This window comes from Scyliorhinus canicula, chromosome 2, assembly GCF_902713615.1.
Source record: "Scyliorhinus canicula chromosome 2, sScyCan1.1, whole genome shotgun sequence".
Lineage (NCBI taxonomy): Eukaryota > Metazoa > Chordata > Chondrichthyes > Carcharhiniformes > Scyliorhinidae > Scyliorhinus > Scyliorhinus canicula.
In genome coordinates, this window is record NC_052147.1 from 31,310,659 (window position 1) to 31,337,643 (window position 26,985).

The window sequence follows — 26,985 nt, forward strand, 5'->3', positions numbered from 1 at the left end:
TCGATTCACCGTTTTGCTGGGGGTTCGCAGGGAGGCAGCATAGAGTTCCCAGCTCTAGCTGCTGATACGGCCCTGAGCATTTCCAGTTCCATGGCCGCACATGCTTCATGGTGGACTCAGCCCGCGGACCAGGACCACTCGTGCGCCCCAGACCGCCCGCCCACAGTGCCCCCAGCCCCGAATGAAGCGTTCCCTGCTCACGGATTGGCCCTCCCCCGACTGTGGCAGCGCCGGACTGAGTCCGCCGCTGCCACGCAAGGTTCTCGGACGGTGTGAGCACATGTAACCCGCGCCGTTAGGAACTCGGCGGTCAAGAACAGAGCATTGCAGGGCGGGCCTCAGGCAATCGCCTGAGGCCGTGGATACTTGGTGTAGTGTATTCCTAGAGTACGCCGCTTTTCAGGCGGCGAAGAATCCAACGACCGATGCCGCCCTATTTCGGCATCAAAACGGATTCTCCGTCACCGAAGGAGATTTCGGCATCAGGGGGCGGAGAATCCACCCTCTGATTTGTACTTTGAGAGACATAAATTGGAAGAAATGGATTCTGTTTAATCCGTGCTAAGTTTCTTTTAACAATCAATTTAGTTGCTGATGGCATTCATTGATTTACCCTGGTAGGCTTGTAAAAAATAAAATGATCAAAATAATTCAATGATTGGAATCAGCGTGGTCCTTCTGTCAGTGCTAATGTTTGTAAGTCAGGCTGAAATACACTGAAATGAAAAGAATAAATGCAATCAGCCATTGCAGAGAAGTGTATACTTACTGTACAGTGTTCTGGAAGTCTGAGAACAGACAGACCCTCGGCGATTGTGGCAAGGATTAAACACCATAACGGGCTACAAAGCGAAGCCGCGCAGTATCTCTGGCAGCAGCGCACTCCTCCCCGATGAACTCAATGCGTTCTATGCTCGGTTTGAGCAGGTAACCAACAATCCGCTGTCGAGTGCCCCAGCAGCCCATAACTCACCCATACCCACCATTACAGCTACCGAGGTCAGATCGGCATTCCTGAAAGTGAACCCTCGGAAGGCGACGGGCCCGGACGGGATCCCTGGTCCTGCACTCAGAGCCCGCGCGGACCAGCTGGCAGAGGTATTTGCGGACATCTTTAACCTGTCCCTACTCCACTCTGAGCCCCCCACCTGCTTCAAGAAGACCACCATTATACCGGTGCCAAAGTAGAACCAGGCAACGTGCCTCAATGACTACCGCCCAATGGCCCTGACTTCAGCCGTAATGAAGTGCTTTGAGAGGTTGATCATGAAGCGCATCACGTCCATACTCCCAGAACACCTTGATCCACTGCAATTCGTATGCTGTCGCAACCGGTCCACAGCAGACGCCTTTTCCCTGGCCCTACACTCATCCCTAGAGCATCTCGACAATAAGGATTCCTACATCAGACTCCTATTTATTGACTAAAGCTCCGCCTTCAACACCATAATCCCAGCCAAGCTCATATCAAAGCTCAAAAACATAGGACGTGGCTCTCCACTCTGCAACTGGATCCTCGATTTTCTGACCAACGGACCACAATCAGTAAGAATGAACAACAACACCTCCTCCACAATAGTCCTCAATACTGGGGCCCCGCAAGGCTGCATATTTAGCCCCCTACTCTACGCCCTGTACATACACGACTACATGGCAAAATTTGGTTCCAACTCCATCTACAAGTTTGCTGACGATACGACCATAGTGGGCCGGATCTCGAATAACGACGAGTCAGAATACAAGAGAGAGATAGAGAACCTAGTGAACTGGTGCAGTGACAACAATCTTTCCCTCAATGACAGCAAAACTAAAGAGCTGGTCATTGACTTCACGAAGAAAAGTACTGTACATCCCCCTGTCAGCATCAATGGGGCCAAGGTGGAGATGGTTAGCAGTTTCAGATTCCGAGGGGTGCACATCTCCATAAATCTGTCCTGGTCCTCCCACGTCGACGCTACCACCAAGAAAGCACAACAGAGTCTATACTTCCTCAGGAAACTAAGGAAATTCGGCATGTCCACATTAACCCTTACCAGCTTTTACAGATGCACCATAGAAAGTATCCTATCTGGCTTCATCACAGCCTGGTATGGCAACTGCTCGGCCCAGGACCGCAAGGAACTTCAGAGAGTCGTGAATACCGCCCAGTCCATCACACGAACCTGCCTCCCATCCATTGACTCCATCTGCACCTCCCGCTGCCTGGGGAAAGTGGGCAGCATAATCAAAGACCCCCCCCCCCAACCCGGCTTACTCACTCTTCCAACTTCTTCCATCGGGCAGGAGATACAGAAGTCTGAGAACACGCACGAACAGACTCAAAAACAGCTTCTTCCCTGCTGTCACCAGATTCCTAAATGACCCTCTTATGGACTGACCTCATTAACACTACACCCCTGTATGCTTCATCCGATGCCGGTGCTTATGTAGTTACATTATGTACCTTGTGTTGCCCCATTATGTATTTTCTTTTATTCCTTTTTCTTCCCATGTACTTAATGATCTGTTGAGCTGCTTGCAGAAAAATACTTTTCACTGTACCTCGGTACACGTGACAATAAACAAATCCAATCCAATCCAATCCAATCCAAGTAACTTAGAAACCATGGGCGAAATTCTCCGACCCCCACGACGGGTCGGAGACTAGCGGGAGGGCCTTCCCGACATTTTTCCCGCCCTCCCGCTATTCTCCCCCCCCCCCCCCCCCCCGCCCAACTCCCGACACGAATCGCTGCCGCCGTTTTTTTACGGCCGGCAGCGATTCACAGCTGTTCGATGGGCCGAAGTCCCAGCCCTTTACGCTGTTTTTATGAACGGCAAACAGACCTGATCGTGGGCAGCGGGCCCGATGCCCGCGCACTATTTGTCCTTCCGCCGCCCCGCAGTATCCATTCGCGGGGCGGCTGAGGGGCATCCCGGCCCGCGCATGCGCGGGTTTCGCGCAAATACGCGATGACGTCATCCGCGCATGCGCGGGTTGGAGTCTTCCAATCCGTGCATGCGCGGCTGACGTCATATGACGCGTCAGCCGGCGCTAACTCCGGCAAGCGGGCTTAACGAAATTCGTTAAGCCCGTGATGCCGGAGCTTGCGGTGTCGGGCTGCTAGCCCCGACCGGGGACCCGAATCGGTTCCCGGTCGGGAAGGGGCGCGCTGGCGTCAAACCCGCCCGGGTTTGACGCCAGCCTTACGATTTCTCCCGTTTTGGGAGAATCGCGCCCCATATTAGAATCCATTTCTTTTGCTGAAACAATTCAAACAGGTGGGTAGAACTCAAAGAGGACCCTTAATTTGTTGCTTTGGCTGAGGCAAAATGAGGCAAGATTACTAACCTTGTACGGCTCAGCACCTCTGCGATGAAACTGGATCACTTCTATCTGATCATGGAACAGTAGTCTAAACTTTAGACTCTTAAGGAAATGTGGTGTGTTGCAATTTTGTTACTGTAAGTCTAAGTTACGAACATAGCCTCAAAGATTCAGTACCGAGGTCGAAACATAGATTGCCGTAAAATGTGGGAGTTGATATTGTTCATGCTTTGGTGGACATCAATTTTAATTACCAATCATATGGAGGAAATTCTTGCCCATATTTTCTACTGGATAATTACTCCACTGAAGAGCAGAGGTAAAAATGTCTCTGTCTCGGTTACTGATATTCAGTTATATTTGTGAAAGTTTAGCGGCAGCAGTACCAATGCCTTGGTTCTTATGTATGTGAAAGGACATTTGGAGAATGATTCATCTGATGACTTGGCTCCAACCCGAGAGCTCTAGCTGATTAGATGGAAAGTCATCTCTGTCCTAGAAGCCTGTTGTAGAACAAGAACAGCCAACTGAGTCTCACAATATTGCCCTCAGTTTGCAACTAAAAGAAACACCAGAATAGGAGATGGAAAGGCACATTTGGACAGCCAGGGAATGGATTGGGTCAGCAAAAACCTGGTGCGGGATTTTCCCCTGGCGAGGTTCTCTGTTTTGCCGGCGCACGGGGGTTTCCCGACGGCGTGGGGTGCCCCACAATGGGAAACCCCCATTGACCGGCTGGCGTAACGGAGAATCCCGCCGGCAGGTCGGGGCAGAAATGTGGTGCGGCAGGGCAGAGAATCCAGCTGCTTATTGGATTCTGTCCACTTTGGAATTGGTTGTATGAAAGGAGTTTGTTCACTTAAGTTGTGCTCTGTTATTCATGGAGATTGCAATTATAAAGAAAGGGTTCACTTATTTTGAGCTAATTTATGTAATCAGTTGATGATTATTGGCATTGTCTTCTCGGACAAAGATCTAATATTTTTTTTTAAATGTTTTTTATTCTACCTTTTCACATTTCTCCCAAATTTACACCCAACAATAAACAATAATCAGTAACGAATGTAATGTCAATCCCCATATCAATAATAATGATCCCATCCTCCCACCAAACCCCAGACATTAGCTCGCATGTTAACATAAACAAATGACAAAAAGGAATCAGGAATCACCCATCATCACTACTAACACATATAGTCCCTCTCCCCCCAACCCTCCCAGCCCCCCCTCCAATGTTTGATGTGATCCAATTCTCGAAAGTGCATAATGAATAACGCCCATGAATTGTAGACCCCCCTCCATCCTACCCCTCAGTTCAAATTTGACCTTTTCAAGCATCAGGAATTCCAGCAGGTCCCCTGGCCACGTTAGGGCATAGGGTGGAGAGGTTGATCTCCACCCTAACAGGATCTGTCTCAGGTGATCAACGAGGCAAAGGTTACAACAACTGCCTCCGCACCCGTTTCCAACCCCGGCTGCTCCTTCACCCGAATATGGCCTCCGAGGGCCCGGGTCCAGTTTCACATGCACCACTTTAGAGATTACCCTAAAAACCTCCTTCCAGTAATCCTCCAGCTTTGGACAGAACCAAGACATATGAACGTGGTTTGCAGGTCCCCCCCTTGCAACGTTCACACACATCTTCTAAACCCTCTCTTCCTCGCCCTTGTAAGATGCGCTCTATACACTTCAGCTTCAGCTGTATCAGCCTCGCACATGAGGTGGAGGCATTCACCCTCAGGCATTCACACCTCACACCAGAATCCCTCCTCCATACTCCCTCCTAACTTTTCCTCCCACTTTGCCTTGATCCCTTCCAGCGGTGCCTTCTCCTCCTCCAAAATAGCCGCGCAAACCGCCGATACTACCCCTTCTCCAGTCCCCCTGTCGTCAGCACCACCTCCAGCAATGTGGACGCCGGTTCTACTGGGAAGCTCTGTATCTCCCTTCTGGTAACGTCTCGAACCTTAATGTATCTAAATATTTCCCCTTGCTCCAGCCCATACTTCGCTCCCAGCTCCTTCAATCCTGCAAAACGACCCCCAAGAAACAAATCGTTTAGTGTCCTAATTCCTTTCTCCTCCCATTTCCGAAAATTTCCATCCCACTTCCCTGGCTCAAATCTATGGTTCCCCCGAATCGGCATTTCCTTACCTCCAACTCGAAGTGCTGGTGAAATTGTCTCCAAATTATCAATGAAGCTATTACTACTGGACGCCCTGAGTATCTCCCCGGGAGTGGCGCAGTCGCTAGCGCCTTCAATCCCGATCCCCTACCCAAACTCTCCTCCATCCTGATCCATTGGCAGTCAACCCCTCTAACCCTCTCCACATTTGCCGCCCAGCAATAATATAACAGGTTCAGAAGACCCAAACCTCCTGCCTGCCTTCCTCTCTATAGTAGCACCTTTCTAACTCTGCCCACCTTCCATCCCCATATGAATGAGGTAATCATCCCTTCAATCTCTCTAAAAAAGGGCAGGAAAATCGGAAAGCATTGAAAAATAAACAGGAATCGCGGCAGCATATTCATTTTAACCACCTGTACCCGACCCGCCAGTGACAGAGGGAGACCATCCCAATTTGCCAGATCAGCTTTCACCCTCCCCACCAAAATGAAATGTTGTACCTATGGAGCCGCTCCCCCTCCCCCCAATCTCAAGCAAACTGCAGCCCCAGGTATCTGAAGTGAGTCCCTGCCTTATGGAATAGCAGCCCCCCTGCCCCCACCCCTAGTGGGGACACCACAAAATATTCATTATTGTCTAGATTTAATTTGTACCCCGAGAAAGACCCAAACACCTGAAGCAGCTCCAATATTACCCCTATCGACACACTCGGTTCCAAAACGTATAACAATTCATCGGCATGTAAGGACACCTATGAACTCTATGCTCTATCCCCCCTGCACTATTCCTTTCCATACCCCCGAACTTCTTAATGCGATGGGCAATAGCTTAATCGCGACTGCAAACGGCAGGGGAGACATCGGACATCACTGCCTAGTCCCACGGTGGAGAGGAAAGTATTCTGAGCTGATGTTATTTGTGCGGACACTGGCCCTCGGCTCCTTATATAATAGCTTTACCCAGTCCACAAATCTGGGTACAATTCCAAACCGCTCTAGAACTGCCATCAAGCACCCCCATTCTTCTCGGTCAAACACTTTCTCGGCGTCCAATGTCACAAACAACTCTACTTCCGTCCCCTCCGCCGGTGCCATAACCACGTTCAATACCCTCCTAATGTTCGAAAAGAGTTGCCTCTCTCTCACAAACCCAGTCTGATCTTCACCTATCACCTTTGGCAGTCACTCCTCCAGCCTACCTGCCAGTACCTTTGCCAACATCTTTGTGTCCACGTTTAAAAGTGATATGGGCGTACACAACCCACACTCCGTCGGATCCTTATCTTTTTTTAGCAACAGGGAAATTGATGCCTGCCCCAAAGTTTGTGGAAACACCCTCTTCCCTATCGCCTCCTCAAACATCCCCACCATCAGCGGTACCAGCTTATTTTTGTATTTTTTATAATATTCCAGATGAAACCCATCCGGCCCTGCTACCTTCCCTGACTGCATCCTCCCAATCGCATCTTTTATCTCCTGCTCCACCATCGCCCCCTCTAATGTAGCCCTGTCCCCCTCCCCTAACCTCGGGTACTCCTGCATGTCCCGGCCTCCCCCAGGTGGCTCTGACCTGTACAACCTCTCATAGAATTCCTTAAAGACCTTGTTAATCTGATCTGGAGCTACCACTATCTTCCCTGCCCTGTCCTGCACCTGGACAATTTCCCTTGCTGCAGCCTCCCTACGGAACTGACCCGCCAACATACGCCTTCTCTCCATGCTCATAAACTGCCCCCTTACTCACCCCAATTGGCGTACCGCCTTTGTAAACTGCCCCCCTTGCTCACCTCAATTGGCGTACCACCTTGACAAAGATCTAACATGATGTAATGATCTAGGATGAATACTGGATTAAAGAATTAGTGCGCATTTCAACAGCCACACTGCGCCGGAAAAGCAGCTCGCCGCGTCACAGCGTGGCTGTTGAAAGTCGGGAAACCCTGCTCCTGGGATCTAACCGGCTCACAAAGTCTCACAAGATTCAACGCAATCTCACGAGACGTTGCGATGTGAATCCTGCCCACAAAATTGGCGGGATCATTTTTTTAAGCAAATCTGCACATTAGACCGAGACAGTTAGTCTCCCATTTATGTGCAGATTCCCGAGTTACCTGAGATTTTGGGATTTAACTCCTTCGCTTCAGAGACCTCGGGCAAGAGCAATTTGGTACTGGCCCCCACAAACGGGGAGCAGATGGCACTGCACTCAGGATCTCCAAGGGGATTGGAGACCCCCAGTTGCATGCCCTTTGGGCAGGGTGGTGCTTCGGCCACGCGTTCCCCGTTCAGGCCTTTTATTCACCGCGAGTCGCTTTGAACAGCAATGTATTTCTCGGCACTGCGAGAGCCGGGAAACACGCGGCTAAACGTGCTCACTAGCGGACTTTGTTCTCTTTTGAGAGAATCGCACCCGTAGTCCTTTATTTGAAGGCTGAGGAAAAATAGGTAGATTGTAGACGATCTTTTTAACCTACTCCACTGTCATGGAGTGTTGGAGACCTTTGCAATGGTGCATTCTCTTACTGTTGGCCAGCAATTTAACTGCTCGTTACATTTGAGTGGCTGTGGCACCTGCCAGAAGCAGATGGGAACCTTATAAATTGATGTAAATTGAAATTCCATTACATCAGTGTACAGGAGCGGAGAGACAATCTTACTGGACTGGCACTCCAGGGGCCTGGGCAAATCTCACCATGGCCGCTTGAGAATTTCGCATCAGATTTACATATCTGGAAATAAAAACCGGCATCAGTAAAAGTAACCATGAAAGTTGTAGGATTGTCATAAACACCCAACTGTGGCTCTAATGCTCTTTAGGGAAAGAAACCAGTTGTCCTCATCCAGTCCGGCTCATATGTGATTCAAGACTGCACTACTACATTCATACGGAAGATGCAGTGTAAGGGTGTTTGGCAGAGCAAGGGTTAATGTGGGATTGGAGATTTACAGTGTAATGTAAAGAGACACATGAAAGTAGACAGGAGACAAGAGTTCAATAGCAAGAATTGGGTAGACGTCAGCATTGAGTTAGCTTCTAGTCTGGGCTATACTATATGTAAATAGTTACGTGTCATCAATAAACACTAGTTTCAACCGTACAACTCTCTGAACCTCTTTTTATGACGTACTGAACAAGCCTTACAACAAAGACTCTTACTGTTGTCCAGCAAGTCCACAGCTCGCAAAATGAAAATTCTGCTGAGGTTCTTGTTTACCTTTCAAGCTCACCCGATCTTTATACCAAAGGCCTTTTTTTGCAAAGTGGACACGATCATTTCTGACTTTGTGTGGGCGGGGAAGGTGCCGAGGGTGGGGAGGCAGCAGGGGGCTTGATGTTACCGAACTTGCTTCATTATTATTATTGGGCGGCGAATGTGGACAAGATGCGGCAGTGATGGGAAGGAGAAGGGGTAGAGTGGGTTAGGATGGAGGAGGAACCTTGTCAGGGTTTGAGGACTATGGTGATGGCAGCATTGCCAATGGCTCGGAGTAGGTATTCAAGGAGCCCGATGGTGCAGTCCACAGTGAAGATATGGAATCAGATGAGGAGGCATTGTAGGGTGGAAGGGATGTCGGTGCTAACGCCATTGTGCAAGAATCATGAGTTTGAGCCGGGGGTTGGATAGTGTATACAGAAGGTAGAGGGAAGCGGGGCCGGTCAAGTGAGGGATCTGTATTTGGAGGAAGGGTTCGCCAGTCTGGAGGAGCTAAGGGAAAGGGTAGAGCTGCTGAGGGGGAGTGAGTATCTGCAGGTTAGGGACTTTGCGCGAGATGCCTGGAGGTTCCCTAGGTTGCCTGGATCCACCCTGCTGGAGCGACTGCTGCTTCCAGATGTAGAAAGTGAGGGAAGAATTGGGGATATATACAGGTGGCTGGGGGAGCAGGGAGGCGAGCGGGTGGTGAAGATTAAGGAGAAATGGGAAGGGGAGTTGGGAGGGGAGATTAATTGGGGAGCATGGAGTGCGGCACTGCGAAGAACAAACAGGACCTCCTGTTGTGCAAGGATGAGCCTGGTACAGTTTAAGGTGGTGCACAGGGTGCAGGTGACTCAGGTGAGAATGAGTGGGTTCTTTCAGACGTTGAAGATGAGTGTGAGAGGTGTGGGCGGGGGCCAGCGAATCATGCGCACATGTTTGGATAGTGCGGCGGGGGAGGTGGACCTGGACTCTTTGGTGGTGATATTTTGGGTTTCAGAGAAGCCGGAGCTTATGGAGAGGAGGAAGGCCGATGTCTTGGCCTTCGCCTCTCTGATTGGCCTTCGCGTATATGATTGCACGCGGCGAATTTTGCTGGATTGGCAGTCGGCATCGTCACCAGGGGTAGTGGCTTGGTTGGGTGACCTGTATGACTTTCTGCAATTAGAGAAGATAAAGTATGAGTTAAGGGGCTCTTCAAGGGGTTTGAGGAAAGTTGGGGGATGTTTGTGACCGTGTTTGAGGAGCTGTTCGTCGCGGGGGAGGGGTGAGGTGAAAAAGAGGAAGAGTTTGTACAGACTGTATAGTTGATTGTTGGGAAGTATGTTTCCTGGGGTGTTTGTTCGCTGTAACCTGTTTTGATACATGTTTGTAATAAAATACATTTAAACAAAAAGCCCACAGCTCGCATCAACAAGAGACAATAAATACAGGCCTGGGCAACGGCACTCTACTCCTGTGAATGAATATAAATCACTAACCTGGATTGGATTGCAACTCGCACCAGAGTGGGGTAGGTACTGCAGCTGTCCCACCAGATTGTCCCACTAGCAATTGTTGGGGAGTTGAAAATGCTTTTCAAGGTGAACGAAAGCTTTCTCTTGTGTGACTCGGATTATCGTGGAAAGTCCTGGACAGCTTCCCTCTTCCCCACAAGACCCTGCTGAAATTTATTCTCCAAGGCTTATCAGCTTGCCGGCCACTCTTCCTCTCGTGATGTCCAGCTGCTCCAAGCCATCTGGATTTTTGCTTCCTCCCTCCCCTCCCACCAGCTGCCAGTTTCCCCTTGTTTCAGGCAGTTAGCTGACTGGCAGTGTGCAGGTGAAGCCCGGGAGTAAAAATATGCTAGGGGGCCCGATATCTGTAAATACAACTTGTACTGCTTCCACTTTCCTCACCCTGTTTTATTACTGCTAGGAGGGGTGGCAGGGCAGTATTGTCACTGGACTAATACAGTTGCACTGTGGTTAGCACTGCTGCTTCAAAACGCCAGGGACCGAGGTTCAATGCCGGCCTTGGGTGACTGTGTGGAGTTTGCACTTTCTTCCTGTGTCTGCGTGGGTTTCCTCCAGGTGGTCTGGTTTCCTCCCACAGTCCAAAAATGTGCAGGTTAGATGGATTGTCCATGCTAAATTGGCCCGTGGTGTCGAATGATATGCAGGTTAGGTGAGGTTATGTAGTTACAGGGATAAGGGCAGGATAGTGGGCCCAGATTCGGGTGCTTTTACAGACTCGATGGGCTGAATGAACTCCTTTGGCACTGTCGGAATTCTATGGTTGTAATCCAGAGACCCAGGGTAATGTTCTGGGATCCGAGTCCTTATCCCAATCTGGCAGATGGTGTAATTTGAATCTGAAAAAATATCTGGAATTAAAAGTCTAATAATGACCATGAAACTATGACTGTTGTATCATAGAATAGAATCATAAAATTGACATTGCAGAAGGAGGCCATTCAGCCCATCGAGTCTGCACCGGCTCCTGGAAAGAGCACCCCATCTAAGTCTACACCTCCACCCTGCCCCATAATCCAGTAACTCCACCTAAACTAAGGGCAATTTATCATGGCCAATCCACCTAACCTGCACATCTTTGGACTGTGCGAGGAAACCGGAGCACCCGGAGGAAACCCACACAGACACGGGGAGAATGTGCAGACTCTGCACAGACAGTGACCCAAGCCGGGAATTGAACCTGGGAACCTGGAGCTGTGAAGCAACTGTGCTAACCACTGTGCTACCATGCCACTCTTGTGCTATCGTGCCACACATCTGGTTCACTCATCCGTTGGGGAAGGAAATCTGCCCTCCTTACCTGATCTGGCCTACATATGGCTCCAGCCCCACAGCCTCACAGCAATGTGGTCCGAAATGGCTCTCAAAGACAATTAGGGAAGGGCAACAAACGTTGGCCCAGTCAGCCACATCCTAATCATTAACAAATAACCAAAGGAGTTAAAATGGGCATCTATGTTAAACAAAAGAGCAGAATTTAGTGATCAGTTCCTTATGAGCAATCGGGGCTTTTCAGCCATAATGCTCCTCTACGTGTAGAATCATTGATTCACGAAACACAGATAAGGGGACCATTTGGCTCATTGTACCTGTGCCAGCTCTTTAAAAAAGGTTGCTTTTTGCACTGCACCTTCCCCATAGCCAAAATTATTTTCCATGCTGCTATGCCATTCAAGTTTGCTGAACTGTGAGCAGGTTAAAAGGACATTAACAAGTTGGTGGCAAGGGCAGGCAGGTGGCAGATGAAGTTTAATGGGGAGAAATGTAAAGTGATTCATTTTGGTAGGAAGAAGAATATGTATCAGAGAATACATTCCTTCTGGTGGAATGTCACGTGATCTGTAGTGATGTCAGCAGAGTGATTTTGCGCAGGCTTCAGTTCTCCATCTTAGATTGTGTGAGCAACATCTGAGAAAACATTTAATTGTGTTTCTCTTTGGGGCACTCAGAGAATATAACAGAAAGAAAGATTACAACTGTAAAGGAGTATCTGTGCGTAAATAATTGAAGTTGAAAGAACAATTAAAGCATACAGTATGCTAGGCTTCATTAATAGTGGAATTTAGTACAAGAGCAAGGAGATTATATTGAACTTGAATAAAATACCAATCTAGCGTCAGCTGGAGTCTTGCCGCACTTGAGGAAAGATGTGAGGGTACGAGAGAGAGTGCAGAAAAGATTCACGAGAATATTTCCAAAGATGAGAAGTTTCAGTAATGAAGATAGATTGGAGACATTCGGACTGTTTCTTCAAGAAAAGATGGCTGAAAGGAGATTTGATAGAGACATTCAGAATCATGAGGGGTCTGGACAGAGTAGATGGGGAGGAACTGTTCCCACTTGTGAAGGACGAGAGGACACAGACTTAAAATAATTGCCAAAAGAAGCAAAAATGGTTAAGATCTGAGATGTATTGCCTGAGAGTGTGGTAGAGGGAGGTTCAATTGAAGCATTCAAAAGGGAATTAGACTGTTTTCTAAAAAGGAAGAATGTGCAGGAGTTACGAGGAGAAGACGGGAGGATAGCACTGAGGGAATTGCTCATTTGGAGTGCCGATACAGACGCAATGGACCGAATGAACTCTTTCTGCACTTTCTATGATCCTGTGATTTGTTTCCAAAGCAAAAGGGCCACTTACTCAGCAATGTTCACATACATCCTTTATGGGTGGTGAAATTGTGCTGGGGAGAGCAGGCTAGGTCAGTGCAGAACATATATGCAATTTGGAAGGTCTAATACACATAGCGAATATACAGTGAATGGTAGAACCCTCAAGAGTATTGACAGTCAGAGAGATCTAGGTGTACAGGTCCACAGGTCACTGAAAGGGGCAACTCAGGTGGAGAAGGTAGTCAAGAAGGCATACAACGTGCTTGCCTTCATTGGCCGGGGAATTGAGTATAAAAATTGGCAAGTCATGTTGCAGCTGTATAGAACCTTGGTTAAGCCACACTTGGAGTATAGTGTTCAATTCTGGTCGCTGCACTACCAGAAAGATGTGGAGGCTTTAGAGAAGGTGCAGAAGAGATTTACCAGGATGTTGCCTGGTATGGAGGGCATTAGCTATGAGGAGACGTTGAATAAACTCGGTTTGCTCTCACTGGAAAGACGGAGGTTGAGGGGGCGACCTGATAGAGGTCTACAAAATTATGAGGGGCATAGACAGGGTGCATAGTCAGCGGCTTTTCCCAGGGTAGAGGTGTCAATTACTAGGGGACGTAGGTTTAAGGTGCGAGGGGCAAGGTTTAGAGGAGATGTACGAGGTAAGTTGTTTACACAAAGGGTAGTGGGTGCCTGGAACTCGTTGCCGGAGGAGGTGGTGGGAGCAAGGATGATAGTGACGTTTAAGGGGCATCTTGACAAATACATGAATAGGATGGGAATAGAGGGATACAGACCCCGCAAGTGTAGAAGATTTTAGTTTGGACAGGCAGCATGGTCGGCGCAGGCTGTTCCTGTTCCTGTGCTGTACTTTTCTTTGTTCTTTGTTCTTTATATGAGTAGGGGTACACTGCAGAACACGTGGCAGTCTACTAAGGCAACAGGTGTGCCCTTTAAGATTCCTCTTGAAGACTGCTCTATTGAAGGCTATTTTTCATCTACTGCTTGGGCAGCTCTCAGTGGAGTCATTATCCACGGGAGGAGGATGACGTATTGATACTCATAAACCATCTGTTGATATTAATTTGTTCCTTGAAGAGTTCAATGAGAGCTCATTTCCAAAAGATAAATACATTGTGATAACTCTCAACAAATCCCAAATAAAAACAGTAGGTCCCTGAAATGCTCAGCATACCAGGCAGCACCTATGGAGAGAAGGTGTTAGGATTCATTACAATCAGATCCGGAGGTTCAGAATTTTCTCTTTCTCATTTTAGCTCTCCGGCATTGCTTCATGTCCATTAATTACTTGTTATTTCATTGTAAATGTGATTTAATTGTATGCCATACACGGCATTTTAATTTTTTCCCCCACCATTGTTTGTCAGTTGAATGAATAGGCAGAAATAAGAACATGAAATTACATTTCATGCATTTTGTAGGTCTAAAGTAGAGTGGAAATATACCGTAAATGGTAAAACACGTAGGAATATAGAAAGTCAGAGAGATCTGAAAGTGCATGTCCACAGATCTATGAAGGTGGCAACACAAGTGGACAAGGTAGTCAAGAAAGCATATGGAATGTTTGCCTTCATTGGACGGGGCATTGAGTATAAAAACTGGCAAGCCATGTTATAGTTGTATAGAATCTTGGTAAGGCTGCACTTGGAATATTGCGCACAATTCTGGTCGCCACACTACCAGAAGGATGTGGAGGCTTTGGAGAGCGTACAGAGGAGGTTTACCAGGATGTTGCCAGGTCTGGAGGGTGTTGGCTATGTGGAGAGGCTAAATAGACTCGGACTGTTTTTATTAGAAAGATGGAGGTTGCGGTGTGTGTGACCTGATAGAGATCTACAAGATTATGAGGGGCATGGATAGAGTGGATTGGCAGCATTCTTTCCTAGGGTGGAGGGGTCAGTCACCAGGGGGCATAGGTTTAAGGTCCCTGGGGCAAAGTTTAAAGGCAGGGTTTTTACGCAGAGGGTGGTGAGTGCCTGGAACGCGTTGCTAGGGAAGGTTGTAAAAACAGATATATTAACGGCGTTCAAAAGGCATCTTGACAGACACATGGATAGGATGGGTATAGAGGGATACCATAAGACCACAAGACATAGGAGTAGAATTAGGCCACACGGCCCATCGAGTCTGCTTCGCCATTTAATCATGGCTGATATTTTCTCATCCCCATTCTCTTGCTTTCTCCCCATAACCCCATATCCCCTTATTAATCAAGAACCTATCTATCTCTTCTTAAAGACACTCCACAGCCTTCGGCGGCAAAGAGTTCCACAGATTCACCACCCTCTGGCTGAAGAAATTCCTCTTAGAACATAGAACAGTACAGCACAGAACAGGCCCTTCAGCCCTCAATGTTGTGCCGAGCCATGATCACCCTACTCAAACCCACGTATCCACCCTATACCCGTAACCCAACAACCCCCCCCAACCTTACTTTTATTAGGACACTACGGGCAATTTAGCATGGCCAATCCACCTAACCCGCACATCTTTGGACTGTGGGAGGAAACCGGAGCACCGGAGGAAACCCACGCACACACGGGGAGGACGTGCAGACTCCACACAGACAGTGACCCAGCCGGGAATCGAACCTGGGACCCTGGAGCTGTGAAGCATTTATGCTAACCACCATGCTACCCTGCTGCCCCTTCATCTCTGTTTTAAAAGATCGTCCCGTTAGACTGAGATTGTGTCATCTGCTTCTAGTTTTTCCGACAAGTGGAAACATTCTCTCTACATTCACTCTATCCGGGCCTTGCAGTATCCTGTAAGTTTCAATAAGATCCCCCCTCAACCATCTAAACTCCAACAAGTGCAGACCCAGAGTTCTCAACCGTTCCTCATATGACAAGCTCTTCAATCCAGGGATTATTCTTGTGAACCTCCTCTGGACCCTTTCCAAGGCCAGCACATCCTTTCTTAGATATGAAGCCCAAAACTGCTTATAATACTCCAAATGGGGTCTGACCAAAGCCTTATATAGCCTCAGAAGTACATCCCTGGTCTTGTATTCTAGCCCTCTCGACATGAATGCTAACATTGCATTTGCCTTTCTAACTGCTGAATGAATCTGCACATTAAGGGCAGCGCAGTAGCACAAGTGGATAGCACTGTGGCTTCACAGCACCAGGGTCCCAGGTTCGATTCCCCTCTGGGTCACTGCCTGTGCGGAGTCTGCATGTTCTCCCTGTGTCTGTGTGGGTTTCCTCCGGGTGCTCCGGTTTCCTCCCGCTGTCCAAAGACATGCAGGTTAGTTGGATTGGCCATGCTAAATTGCCCTTAGTGTCCAAAAAAAAGAAAAGGAGGGGTTATTGAGTTACGGCGATAGGGTGGAAGTGAGGGCTTAAGTGGGTCGGTGCAGACACGATGGGCCGAATGGCCTCCTTCAGCACTGTATGATCTATGTTAACCTTATGAGAATTGTGAACAAGGACTGCCAAGTCCCTTTGTGCTTCTGATTTCCTAAACATCGTCCCATTTAGAAAATATTCTATGCCTCCATTACTCCTTCCAACGGGCATAACCTCACACCTTTCCACATTGTATTCCATCTGCCACTTCTTTGCCCACTATCCTAGCCTGTCCAAGTCCTTCTGAAGCCCGCCTGCTTTCTCAATACTACCTGCCTCTCTACAGATCTTTGTATCATCTGCAAACTTAGCATCCGTACCTTCAGTTCCTTCCTCCAGATCATTAATGTATATTGTGAAAAGTTTTGGTTCCACCACTGACCCCTGCAACCAAGGTAATAAACAATGATACCTTGAAAGTGGGAGAAGGCTCCCTGCCAACTATACACACAAGCTGTTCCAAATTTGCGTTTACCTGAGAACCAGCTTCCTGGAAGTTTGACTTCAAGAAGCCTCACAGCTGACTGAGAATCCTCTGCTGCACAAGCCCTTCACTTCAACTAAAGCATTGACTCCTCTAAGAAACTAAAGGCCTGCCCCGACAAAGACTATCATGCACTGTAATTGTATCATAAAAGCAAAATGCTGCAGATGCTGGAAATCCGATATAAAAAGAGAGATTTTCTCTCCACAGATGCTGCGAGGCTAGCATTTTCTGTTTTTATTATTGTAATTGCATTGTTTTATCTTCACCTGTGTCTAATCTTTGTGAGGATGATAGTGTGTCTGTGACACAAGTGAATTTAAGCATCCAGGGTAAGCATGTGATAAATAACCTTCTTTATTTTAAAACTCACGAAAAGCTTGCTGCTGAAATTATTTAAATTAGGAAAATCAATTTGAGGATAAGAAAACACACACACCTTACATGCAAAACACACTGGTAATGGGAAGTAAGAAAATTGTGTATGCGACTCCCCTCATTTAAATTTCTCAGTGTTTTACCAGGAGAAGTAGAAACCCAGGAAGAGGCAAAGGACTCTATGATGAGGGTCATTTGGGAAGAAGCCAAGGCCTCGGTTGAAGACCAAGCTTTTATGAGGCTTGTGAAAATAGAGAGAAGGCTAAAAAGTGAAATTGTTTTGGAAGTGTTCTGCAAGACATTAGCAGAACGCCTCTGTGGTGCATCGTCTGATAGTGGAATCACAAATGGAAAACACACATGAACGGAAGGAACAGAGGTGTGATATATGGCCGGAGGTAGTGACTCAAAAAGGGTAGGGTGAGATTGTGGGGAACCTAGAAATAAAGGGGAGGATCTTGTAGTCACGTGTAACCTTATTTTGGGCTTTTCAGATATTAATTTGTGAATGAGAATACAACAGTGTGGGCCAGCTAGAGATCAGTAAATTAATCTTTCCTAACTAGAATGGAGGTCAGTCAGTGGGTATAAATTATAAGTATGTTGTGTGTGATGCCCTTAACTTAATCCACCAATGCATAAAATTGATGAAAAGCTTGTTGTACAAACAATGAACTGTAACCTGCATTTTGAAAGAAGTCACCATTTAACACAAATGCTGAACTATTAATAGTCCATGTAAAATTAAGTAAAGCTACAGAAATTAGGCCAATGTTATGATAACATTTTTAAAAACAGAATTAATAGATTACACTTGTAGTTGATGACTTATTGTAATTAATTCAAAGACTAGATAATAATGGCTAGTCATTTGAAATCATTAGAATGAGTGTAATCTCTCATCACTTCTCCCGGTTACATTCCTGACTAAGGCATTGTTAGTGAGAAAAAGCAGGAACAACCATATTAGAGTTCACAATGAAATACCTGTATAATCTATGGCTGGTAAAAAAATGTTCGAATTATTTTAACATTAAAAGATTCAAGCTAATAGAATCTGTACACTGAAGCCTTGGTGCTAAAGTATTTAACAATAAAAAAAATATAAACTTTAAATCTAAATATTTCTTTATACTGAATGGTCATCACTTACTGGTAATTTAATTGGTTTCCATATACTGGTTAAACTTTTTCCTCCATTATTCATCAATTCAACAGAGACTCGCTGGAAATAAGAAAATTAAATTACATTTTATGAATGTTGACATTTTTCTATAGTATTGAAGCTTTTTCATAATTGCACTCGGAATGTAGAATGAGAGACAAATTGGGGGGGATTTTCTTTGCATACCCCCCCACCCCCTCCCTTTGTGTTTCTTGCTGGCAGGAGGCGGCCTGGCCTTGGCTGGTGGCGGGATCTGCTAGTCCGTCCCACAGCTGGGATTTCCCATTGAATCCACCCCCCACTGCTGGGAAACCCGCAGCGGTGGTTCACCATCAACGGGAGCGGAAGATCTCGCTGGCGAGAACTGCCACAAAACCCCCCATTGTGTGTATACGGCAGCACTAAAACATTTTTCTATTATTTAAATAGAACAACGTGATAGAATCGCCCCATCCTTAGATCTGATTATGATTTTCATTGTTTTCTTTTTATTACCGTTCTCTTAGGTTTAATAGCTTCGGCTCATTAATTTTGATTTGTGCAGATAATGCACCTGCTGGGTTCCCTGGTCTGTCTGGATCATCTATTTCTCTGCTGTTTTATGATCCAGTTGTTAGATTTACATAAACCCAGGAACACTCTAATACACTTTTCTCATTGATTGAATAGTACAATTTTGCTTCAATTGTCTTAAGCCTCTCGTCACTGAATAACTGTAATTGCAGGCTCTCTGTCGCTAATGGTCTGTATAATACAATCAATTGCCATTTTCAGTTCCTTGAGCATAAGCTGTTTTCTTTATCATGTTTTGTAAATATGTCATCTGATACAGAGCTGAAATGAGACGTGAAATCCCGCATAAAATGTTCCACTTTCTGTCAGGATTTGAATATATATGTTACAATTTCATAAAGTGTCACCTAAGTCATTAACAGGTCATCATGTTCAATCCTTATTTTGTCCAACCATTTTTGTCATGTCATTTCTGTCTTCCGTAGCTTCTGAAAAAGGAGAAGGTTTATGTCTTAGACCTGTCACCTCACTTATTTGTAGCTACCCATATCAGTCAGGCTCAGGATTTAGCTAGTTGGTTGCTATTCCGTCAGGTCAGTAGCAATATTTTAGATAGGCTGGGGAGATTCTTCCTTGTGGTGAGGCTGGAGTAATCAATGCTGTGGCATTCACATTCCCTTTTCATTGCTTTATTGGTGCTGTTTAAAATTGGTGTTAGAAAATATCTGCCATCCAGTCAACCAGCCAAGAATGGAAAAGTGTCACATTTTATGTCCTTGTTACAACAAAATTAATGCTGAAATGTATTAGAATGCCCTTTGTGATAAAGGGCAGTGAATTGTTCCTAACTTCTTAGATCAGAATTCCACATCTGACTAGCTGGAGAAGATAAAATAATCCCAATTTCCATAATTTACAACGTAGGCATCCTAAATATTTTACTAAGGGGTTATATAACTTGCACGCCAATCCGGGATATTAGAAAAGTTGACCAAAAAGTTCCAAAGAATGGACAACTCAACTATGAGTGCAACCCGTTGACATTTGAAGACAAATGAAGCACAATGTCCAATGCTGTGGTTTCAGCTGAAACTGGAATTATCGCCAACATCCTTTCATTGCTCTATTTTTTTTGCATTTAGAGTACCCAATTATTTTTTCCCCCAATTAAGGGGCAAGTTAGCGAGGCAAATCCACCTAACTGGCACAGCTTTGGATTGGGATTTGCTCTATTTAGAAAACTGTGACGATTTATTTCCTGGAGGTTTGGTTCCAGCAAATATTGCCAATGGGAGGCATATCCCAGCCGGCAATGTGTCGAGATTGTTATTCTGTTTCCATACATAATTCTAAGAAAAAATAGACATTTAGAATGTTAAAAGTAGTGATAAAAATTAAGTGAGCTTTTACATTTTAATTTGTTAATTGGAATGACTCTTTACTCGTCGCGGATAAGCCAATCCAATAAAATATATACATCCAGATCCCAGCCCCACCACTCATTATGCATATATATATATATTTATAATACATAAAACATTCCATGAGAGACCATCAATCCTGAAGCCTCTGCCAGGCTGCAGAGGAAGCCAAATCCCATCTTATCTTCAATGTATCCTGCTAAATGCTGAAGCCACACGATGATGAATGATGATAAGTGGCGCTGTAAATGCGACATGAATGTTGCGCTGGCTCATGGAGTGACCTCTGCAGAGCTTGGGATGTCTGAATCCCTGCTGACCTTCATTAGTAAACACAATACATCTGAAAGGCTGGCAGTGTAAAACACAGATGGCTGGCATCTCTGCTTCCTGCAGCACTTGCCTGTGAGCTCTTAAGCACCCATTTACTTTTTTGAGAAAAGACATTTTTGACAATGTCATCAAGGTCACCTTTGTGAATGCATTCTGATGTCCTTCTGTTGTTATCCCACAAGATGTGACCAAATTACTAATGCTTCATTCAATCTGTTCCGGACCTTTCCAGCCATATATCCAGGCATTCCATTGTGCAACCAGTGAGTGCTCCTTTTATGTTTTCATCCAATGCTGACCTGTCTGAAGCACCAGGTCCCTCAGTACCCTGCCCCGATATGTGGACGTGGTGCCGTGAAGTAATTGTGATGTCTCTGACTTTCTGTCTCTTTCCTTCAACAGTGGGCAACTTGTTGGTTGTAGGATGTGGGTGGCATGACTGAGCTGGCATGCCTCATGGGGTAACCTTGGGAGAGAACAGGAAATCTGAATGACTGTTGAGTTGAAATGAAATGAAAATGAAAATCGCTTATTGTCACGAGTAGGCTTCAATGAAGTTACTGTGAAAAGCCCCTAGTCGCCACATTCCGGCGCCTGTCCGGGGAGGCTGGTACGGGAATTGAACCGTTCTAACAAGCACAAACAATAGGTCCATATGCTGGCTTTCAATGCAAGTGTAGTCAGCTGCCTTTGGTAATGTTAAAACAATGCTGCAACACTCTCGCACAACTTTATTAAATGCAACATGAGCACTTGAGGTGCACGTGATATTCCTATATTGATTTGCGTATAAACACCTTTATTGAATGAATCAGTGAAACAGTTATATAGTGATTCAGCCATCCCCAACAAATGACAATATTATCGTCTCTTGTGGGTCCAGTGTACAAATTTAAGACCAGGACCACAGCCCCCTTGGAAGCAAATATAGGTGAGAATCTGAAATAGTGTTCTTTTTCTTTTTTTCTGTGCAGTTTCATGCATGGTGACCTCACGGATAAGAAGACCATTGAGAAGGTCAGACAGACGTTTGACAACTATGAATCAAACTGCTTTGAAGTTCTTCTGTATAAAAAGAACAGTGAGTAATTATACAGTAATGCAATTATAAATTCAAATAACTTACACTTTTCTTTGGGACAGGTGTTTAAAAGCGTCTTCAAAGTTGCTGCACTCCTGCAATCCGCAATTACTAATTCATGCATTTTCTAATCTGTGAGTTGCTTTTGAAATATTTTGTTAGTTTAAGGGCTCCATTACAGGCGGGATAGCTTGTTCCTATCCGTTGAAAGATATTCATTCCTTAATGCGATTTCATTAAAACCCAATTTGTTTTTTTTATTGGCCATTGAATAAGAGGGGCCACTTCTCATCAAGCTGTTCAGCAGAACCCCACAGATGATGTGCCGCACAAACCCTTCTGAGCCAGTGCCCAGTGAGTATCCTGGCCCACCTATATTTGCCCATTTAGGTGCCCACCATTACCAAGGAAAGACCCTGGGTGCGATTTAATGGAAAGGTTTTTAAATGTGATAGCATGCGGAAACTGCTGCGACCCGACGCTCGACCAAGCGAGACTGTCACCATTACAAAACGTTAATTGGTCCACTTAACAAGGCCCAACTGGTGGCCCAGTGGCGCAGTGGTTAGCACTGCTGCCTCGCAGGGCCGAGGTCCCAGGTTGGATCCCGGCCCTGGGTCATTGTCCGTGCAGGATTTTGCACATTCTCCCCGTGTTTGCGTGGGTCTCGCCCCCACAACCCAAAAGATGTGCTGGGTAGGTGGATTGACCATGCTAAATTGCCGCTAAATTCTGGAAATATATTTTTAAAAATCTAAATCTATATATAACAAGGCACTCCCCACAACCCCGAACATTCGCCAGTCATCGCCCCTGCCCAGCACCATTCCGCGTGCTGGCCCACCCATGTCCAGCAGTGCTGCCCACGACTGCACCCCCACCCCCCCATATTCACCATCCGCATACTCCCCATCTACCCGCCCCCCCCCCCTCCCCCAACAGAACCCCCCCCCCTCCCTCTGTACTTTCTTCCAGAAAGCGGGCCAAGTACCAATCCCCTGCCCCAGCTCCCCGGACATGGAGGTTCTGGATGTTCTATAATCTCCCTTTCCCTCAGGCACACCGTGTGCAGGCAGGGGAGCATGTCCCAGTCTCGGGTGAGCATTGCCAAGGGAAGGTGGTGGTGGCACCATCGGGGATTGATTCAGTTGAGGACTCAGCAGACAAGCGGAGTCAGACTTTGGAAAGGTTGAGGAGCACCAATGCTCAGCTCTCAGTGGGTTATCATCACCTCCCTGCCCTCAAAAGTGACCCACTGACAGTGCCAACACAGCCCTGGGGGAAGTGTGGAAAGGTATGGGGGGGGGGGGGGAAAGGGGTGGGGGAAGGAATAGGAAGGAGAGGGAAAGGGGGGAGAGGGAAATGACAGACAAGGTCACATTGTGTGTGAAGTGGGTGAGGATGAGGAACTCCCTGGCCGTCCGGGCTTGCCGGACCCTCGCCACTACCGCCTGTCCTCCATCCTCTGGCTGATCCTGCGGTTACTCCCAGGGCTGGTCCTCCAGCCCCTCCTGGTCCGGTGCCTCCTCGCCCTCCTCCTCCTCCTCAGAGGTGGCCACATGTTCCTTCTCCTCCACCTCCAGCAGATTGGTACTCTGCTAGGTTGTGGAGGGCACAGCAGACTACCACAAAGCGGGCGATCCTCCCGGGGGTGTACAGCAGTCCACCACCAGCGCGGCCAAGGCATCGGAACTGCATTTGAGGAGTCCAATGCACCGCACAATGATAGCTCAGGTGGCCTCGAGGGCTTTGTTGTATTGGGTCTCCACATCGTTCACCAGTCTCCATAGTGGCGTCATTAGCCAGGTTCTCAGTGGGTACCCCTTATTCCCCAGGTGCCAGCCCTCCTGGGGTGGTCCTCGAAGAGGCTGGGGATGTCCAACACTCCCAGGATGTAGCTGTTGTGCACACTCCCTGGGAAGATGTGCTGGCCTTGGAAAAGATGTGCTGACCCTGGAAAAGGTCCAAAGGACGTTCACAAGAATGATCCCTGGAATGAACAACTTGCTGTATGAGGAACGGTTGAGGACTCTGGATCTGTACTCATTGGCGTTTAGAAGGATGAGGGGGGAGCTTATTGAAACTTACAGGATACTGCGAGGCCTGGATAGAGTGGACATGGAGAGGATGTTTCCACTAGTAGGAAAAACTAGAACCAAAGGGCACAATCTCAGACTAAAGGGACGATCCTATAAAACTGAGATGAGGAGGAATTTCTTCAGCCAGATGATGGTGAAATTGTGGAACTCTTTGCCGCAGAAGGCTGTGGAGGTCAAATCACTGAGTGTCTTTAAGACAGAGATAGATAGGTTGTTGATTAATAAGGGGATCTGGGGTTATGTGAAGAAGGCAGGAGAATGAGGATTAGAAAAATATCAGCCATGATTGAATGGCGGAGCAGCCACGTTGGGCCGCGTGGCCTAATTCTGCTTCTATGTCTTATGGCCTTATGGTCTTATGGAAGCGTGTATACACGTGCATTGATCTTCATGTGGTGGTTGCACACGAGCTGGATGTTCAGGGAGTGGAACGCATTCCTGTTGATGTAGGGCACTCCCAGACAGCCTGGCTAGTGCAGGGTGACATGTGCGCCATCCACTGCCCCCTGGACCTGGGGCATCACGGGGATGGCAGAGAACCCTGCTGCCCCGGCATCCTGTTGGGCCTGGTCCATGTCAAAGTTTATATAGTTCGCTGCTCGGGCAAACCGGGCATCCGTGGCCTCATGGATGCACTTGTGGGCTGTAGCTGTGAAATCAAAACATCGGAATTAGGAGCAGAAGTAAGCAATTCAGCTCTTTGAACCTGCTTTGCTATTCAATCAGATCATGGCTAATCTCTTCCTGGTCTCAAATCCACCTCTCCACCAGTTGCCCATTTTCCTTTTTACCCACTTTTTAATCAAAAATATAACTATCTCTTTCCTGGAAACATTTAAAGACTCAGACTCCACTGCACTATGGGGCAGAAAGTTCCACAAATTCACCATCCTCTGCGAGAAGTAGTTTCTCCTCATCTCAGTTCTAAATCTACCGCCTCTCAACCTATTTCCATGAGCTCTTGTTCTAGATTCCACATAAGTCCCCGCGCAAGCTCTGAAATGATCCAGAGGCCCCGAAGTTCAGGGCTGCGGGATGGCCACCAAAAGCGTATCCTTCTCCTCCATGTGGTGCCAGGTCTATGAAGGCATGGCACAGGTGCCACACTGCCCCCTTTTTGAGGCAGAGCCTGCTGCGGCACACGCTGTTGGTCATCTGTTCGAGAGACCAGCGACGCCTGTACACCTTGGGCCTCCCTTCTGGGTCCCTCCCTGACATGATGGACAGCCGGGCCGTCAGGCTGTAGGGCGGGGCCCTTCATGTGGACCACCTCCTTGAGCCTCTGCCGATGCTGATGCCGTCACCTTCTCTGGCTTCCGGCCGTCTGGTCTGCCAACAGCACCATGAGGCCAGCTTCTGCGGGGTTGAAGATATCACCCATTCCGTGTAATCTCCATAAGGAATTCGAGATGGTGTGAGACTGACAACCAGCTGTGTTTTCCACACCGGGACCCTCCATTCCCCCATTGCTCTGTCCTTTCCCACCCCATCTGCCAGGCCCTGCTCACGTACCCCTGATCACTGGACCCCACAACCTGTACCCGAGACACCTGCACATGACATTACCAATATCGGGTGCTGGTCCCCTTCCCGGTGCACACTCTCTGGTCGCCGAAATGTCCCCAGTGTTGGGGCCCTGCTCCTGGGTGTTCAGATGGTGGCCACTGCATCCATGCTGTTACTTCCTGCAGTGCTCAGGCACAGTGTCCATACATTACAGTTTGATTGGGATGCTATGCAATAACTGCCACATGCCTACCCTCGGGAATCCACTTGAGGGCTGTGAAGTGCTCACTTAACTACCATTGCCAATTCTCAATTAGCAAAATCCTTCAGCCGCACGGCTAGAGGCCTCCGCTGTAGAAGCATCCGCTGTAAATGGGAATTATGGGCAAGCAGAGGCTTGGGTTTCCCCCAGAATGGGTACACACACGATACAGAGGGTGGCATGGCGGGCCTGCGGGTGCTGAGACCACTCCGACCCCAACACTGATGGTGGGCCACACCAACTGAGACTGGCACCCTTGGGGGCTCCCCCACCTCCCCCTTCAAGCACCGGGGCAGCAACCTCAGTGCCCCTGGGCTCACTGCCAAGATCAAAAATGGCTACTCACCTCATCGGATCCCCACAGCAGCCCTCCTGCCAGCTTCATCTTTTTAAAAAGGAATACTAATCGGCGCCCGTGTGACCACTTGCTGGGGAGGCAGTTAGAGCTCGAGAGGCTGTTAGATAGGGGGTTGCTCCTGTTAATTGTATGCCGATTAGCCTTAAGTGGTGGTAATTGATTTCTCGCCACGCTATGGCAGGTTCCTGATTTTGGCAACGGGGGCGGGCCGGTTAGACTGTTAACGGATCGGCACCCGGCGCGGCTCCCGTTTCTGGCCTCTACCACGATCTAACGGCCTCAGCGCGTTCTCGCACAAACACAACGCGGCCATTGAATCGCGCCCCCGTGTCTGACCACCCTCAGCATGTCACTACAATTTGGAGATTCAAGATTCTCAAAGATCTGCAAGGACCATTGAATTTAATGTAAAACAGAGAGTAGCACTAGTAAATACTAATGGCCTCATTAAAAAGATAAATTGAATGAGATTCCAAAGCATCATCACATTACCTTGACTTTGTTTTTGTAAGCTTGATATTGCTTTCTACCATTCAGCTGCCCAGCTTGTCTTCTTTATTTTAGCACCACAGGAGTTCCCTACCTTGTGACTAATTTCAAGCATATTTTCAAATGGTACATATTGAAAATGCTTTCCAAATGAGGAGTTAGAAAATTTTTCATGCAAGCAGGTTGGAAAAAATAACCCGCATTGTTTGGGTTTTGAAAAAACCTGTGATGGGAAATGTTTTTTAAAATATTTGAACTAAAGGAGCACTGAGCAAATTATGGGCAAGATATTTTGATATCTGCCATGGTAAGGGAAACACATCAATAATATTGCATCCCACAGACCCGGAATGCTGATACAGAAAGTAATATTGTTCAGTTAGCAGTCAATCTTCAAGCTGAAATATCATGATACAAAAACTAATGAAGTATGATCTATCTTATTTTGAGGCTGGGTGATGTATTGGATGGTGATAGCCGCTGTTTATTTTCGACTGTTCAGCGATATTCTTAAACAAACAGTGCCCTGAATTTTTAGGATGGCGGGAGCATGAGTTGGAGGGGAAGCACATCCCGCCCAGTCCAGCAGCCCTGATGCCATTTAACATTCTAACGGCATAAGGCGGGACTTGCCCCCTCACTCGGGTTGGTTTGGTCGGCAGCTCTCCAGTTCCTCCAGGCACAGCGCTGCAGTGGCTGGAAGAGGCACTGCACGAAGCTGCTTAGAACTATGTCTGGGACCTGGAGGATAGGTAAGTGGCAGAGATACCAGGATGGGGCAA

General features: G+C 47.2%; 1 protein-coding gene across 1 annotated transcript in view; it reads left to right on the forward strand.

The window, feature by feature from the left end:
- Positions 1-26,985, forward strand: part of kcnh5b (potassium voltage-gated channel, subfamily H (eag-related), member 5b) — a 474,329-nt gene that overhangs the window by 89,874 nt on the left and 357,470 nt on the right. The window contains 1 exon segment of the mRNA XM_038775353.1: positions 21,383-21,489. Within this exon segment, the coding sequence (XP_038631281.1) occupies positions 21,383-21,489 (107 nt within the window).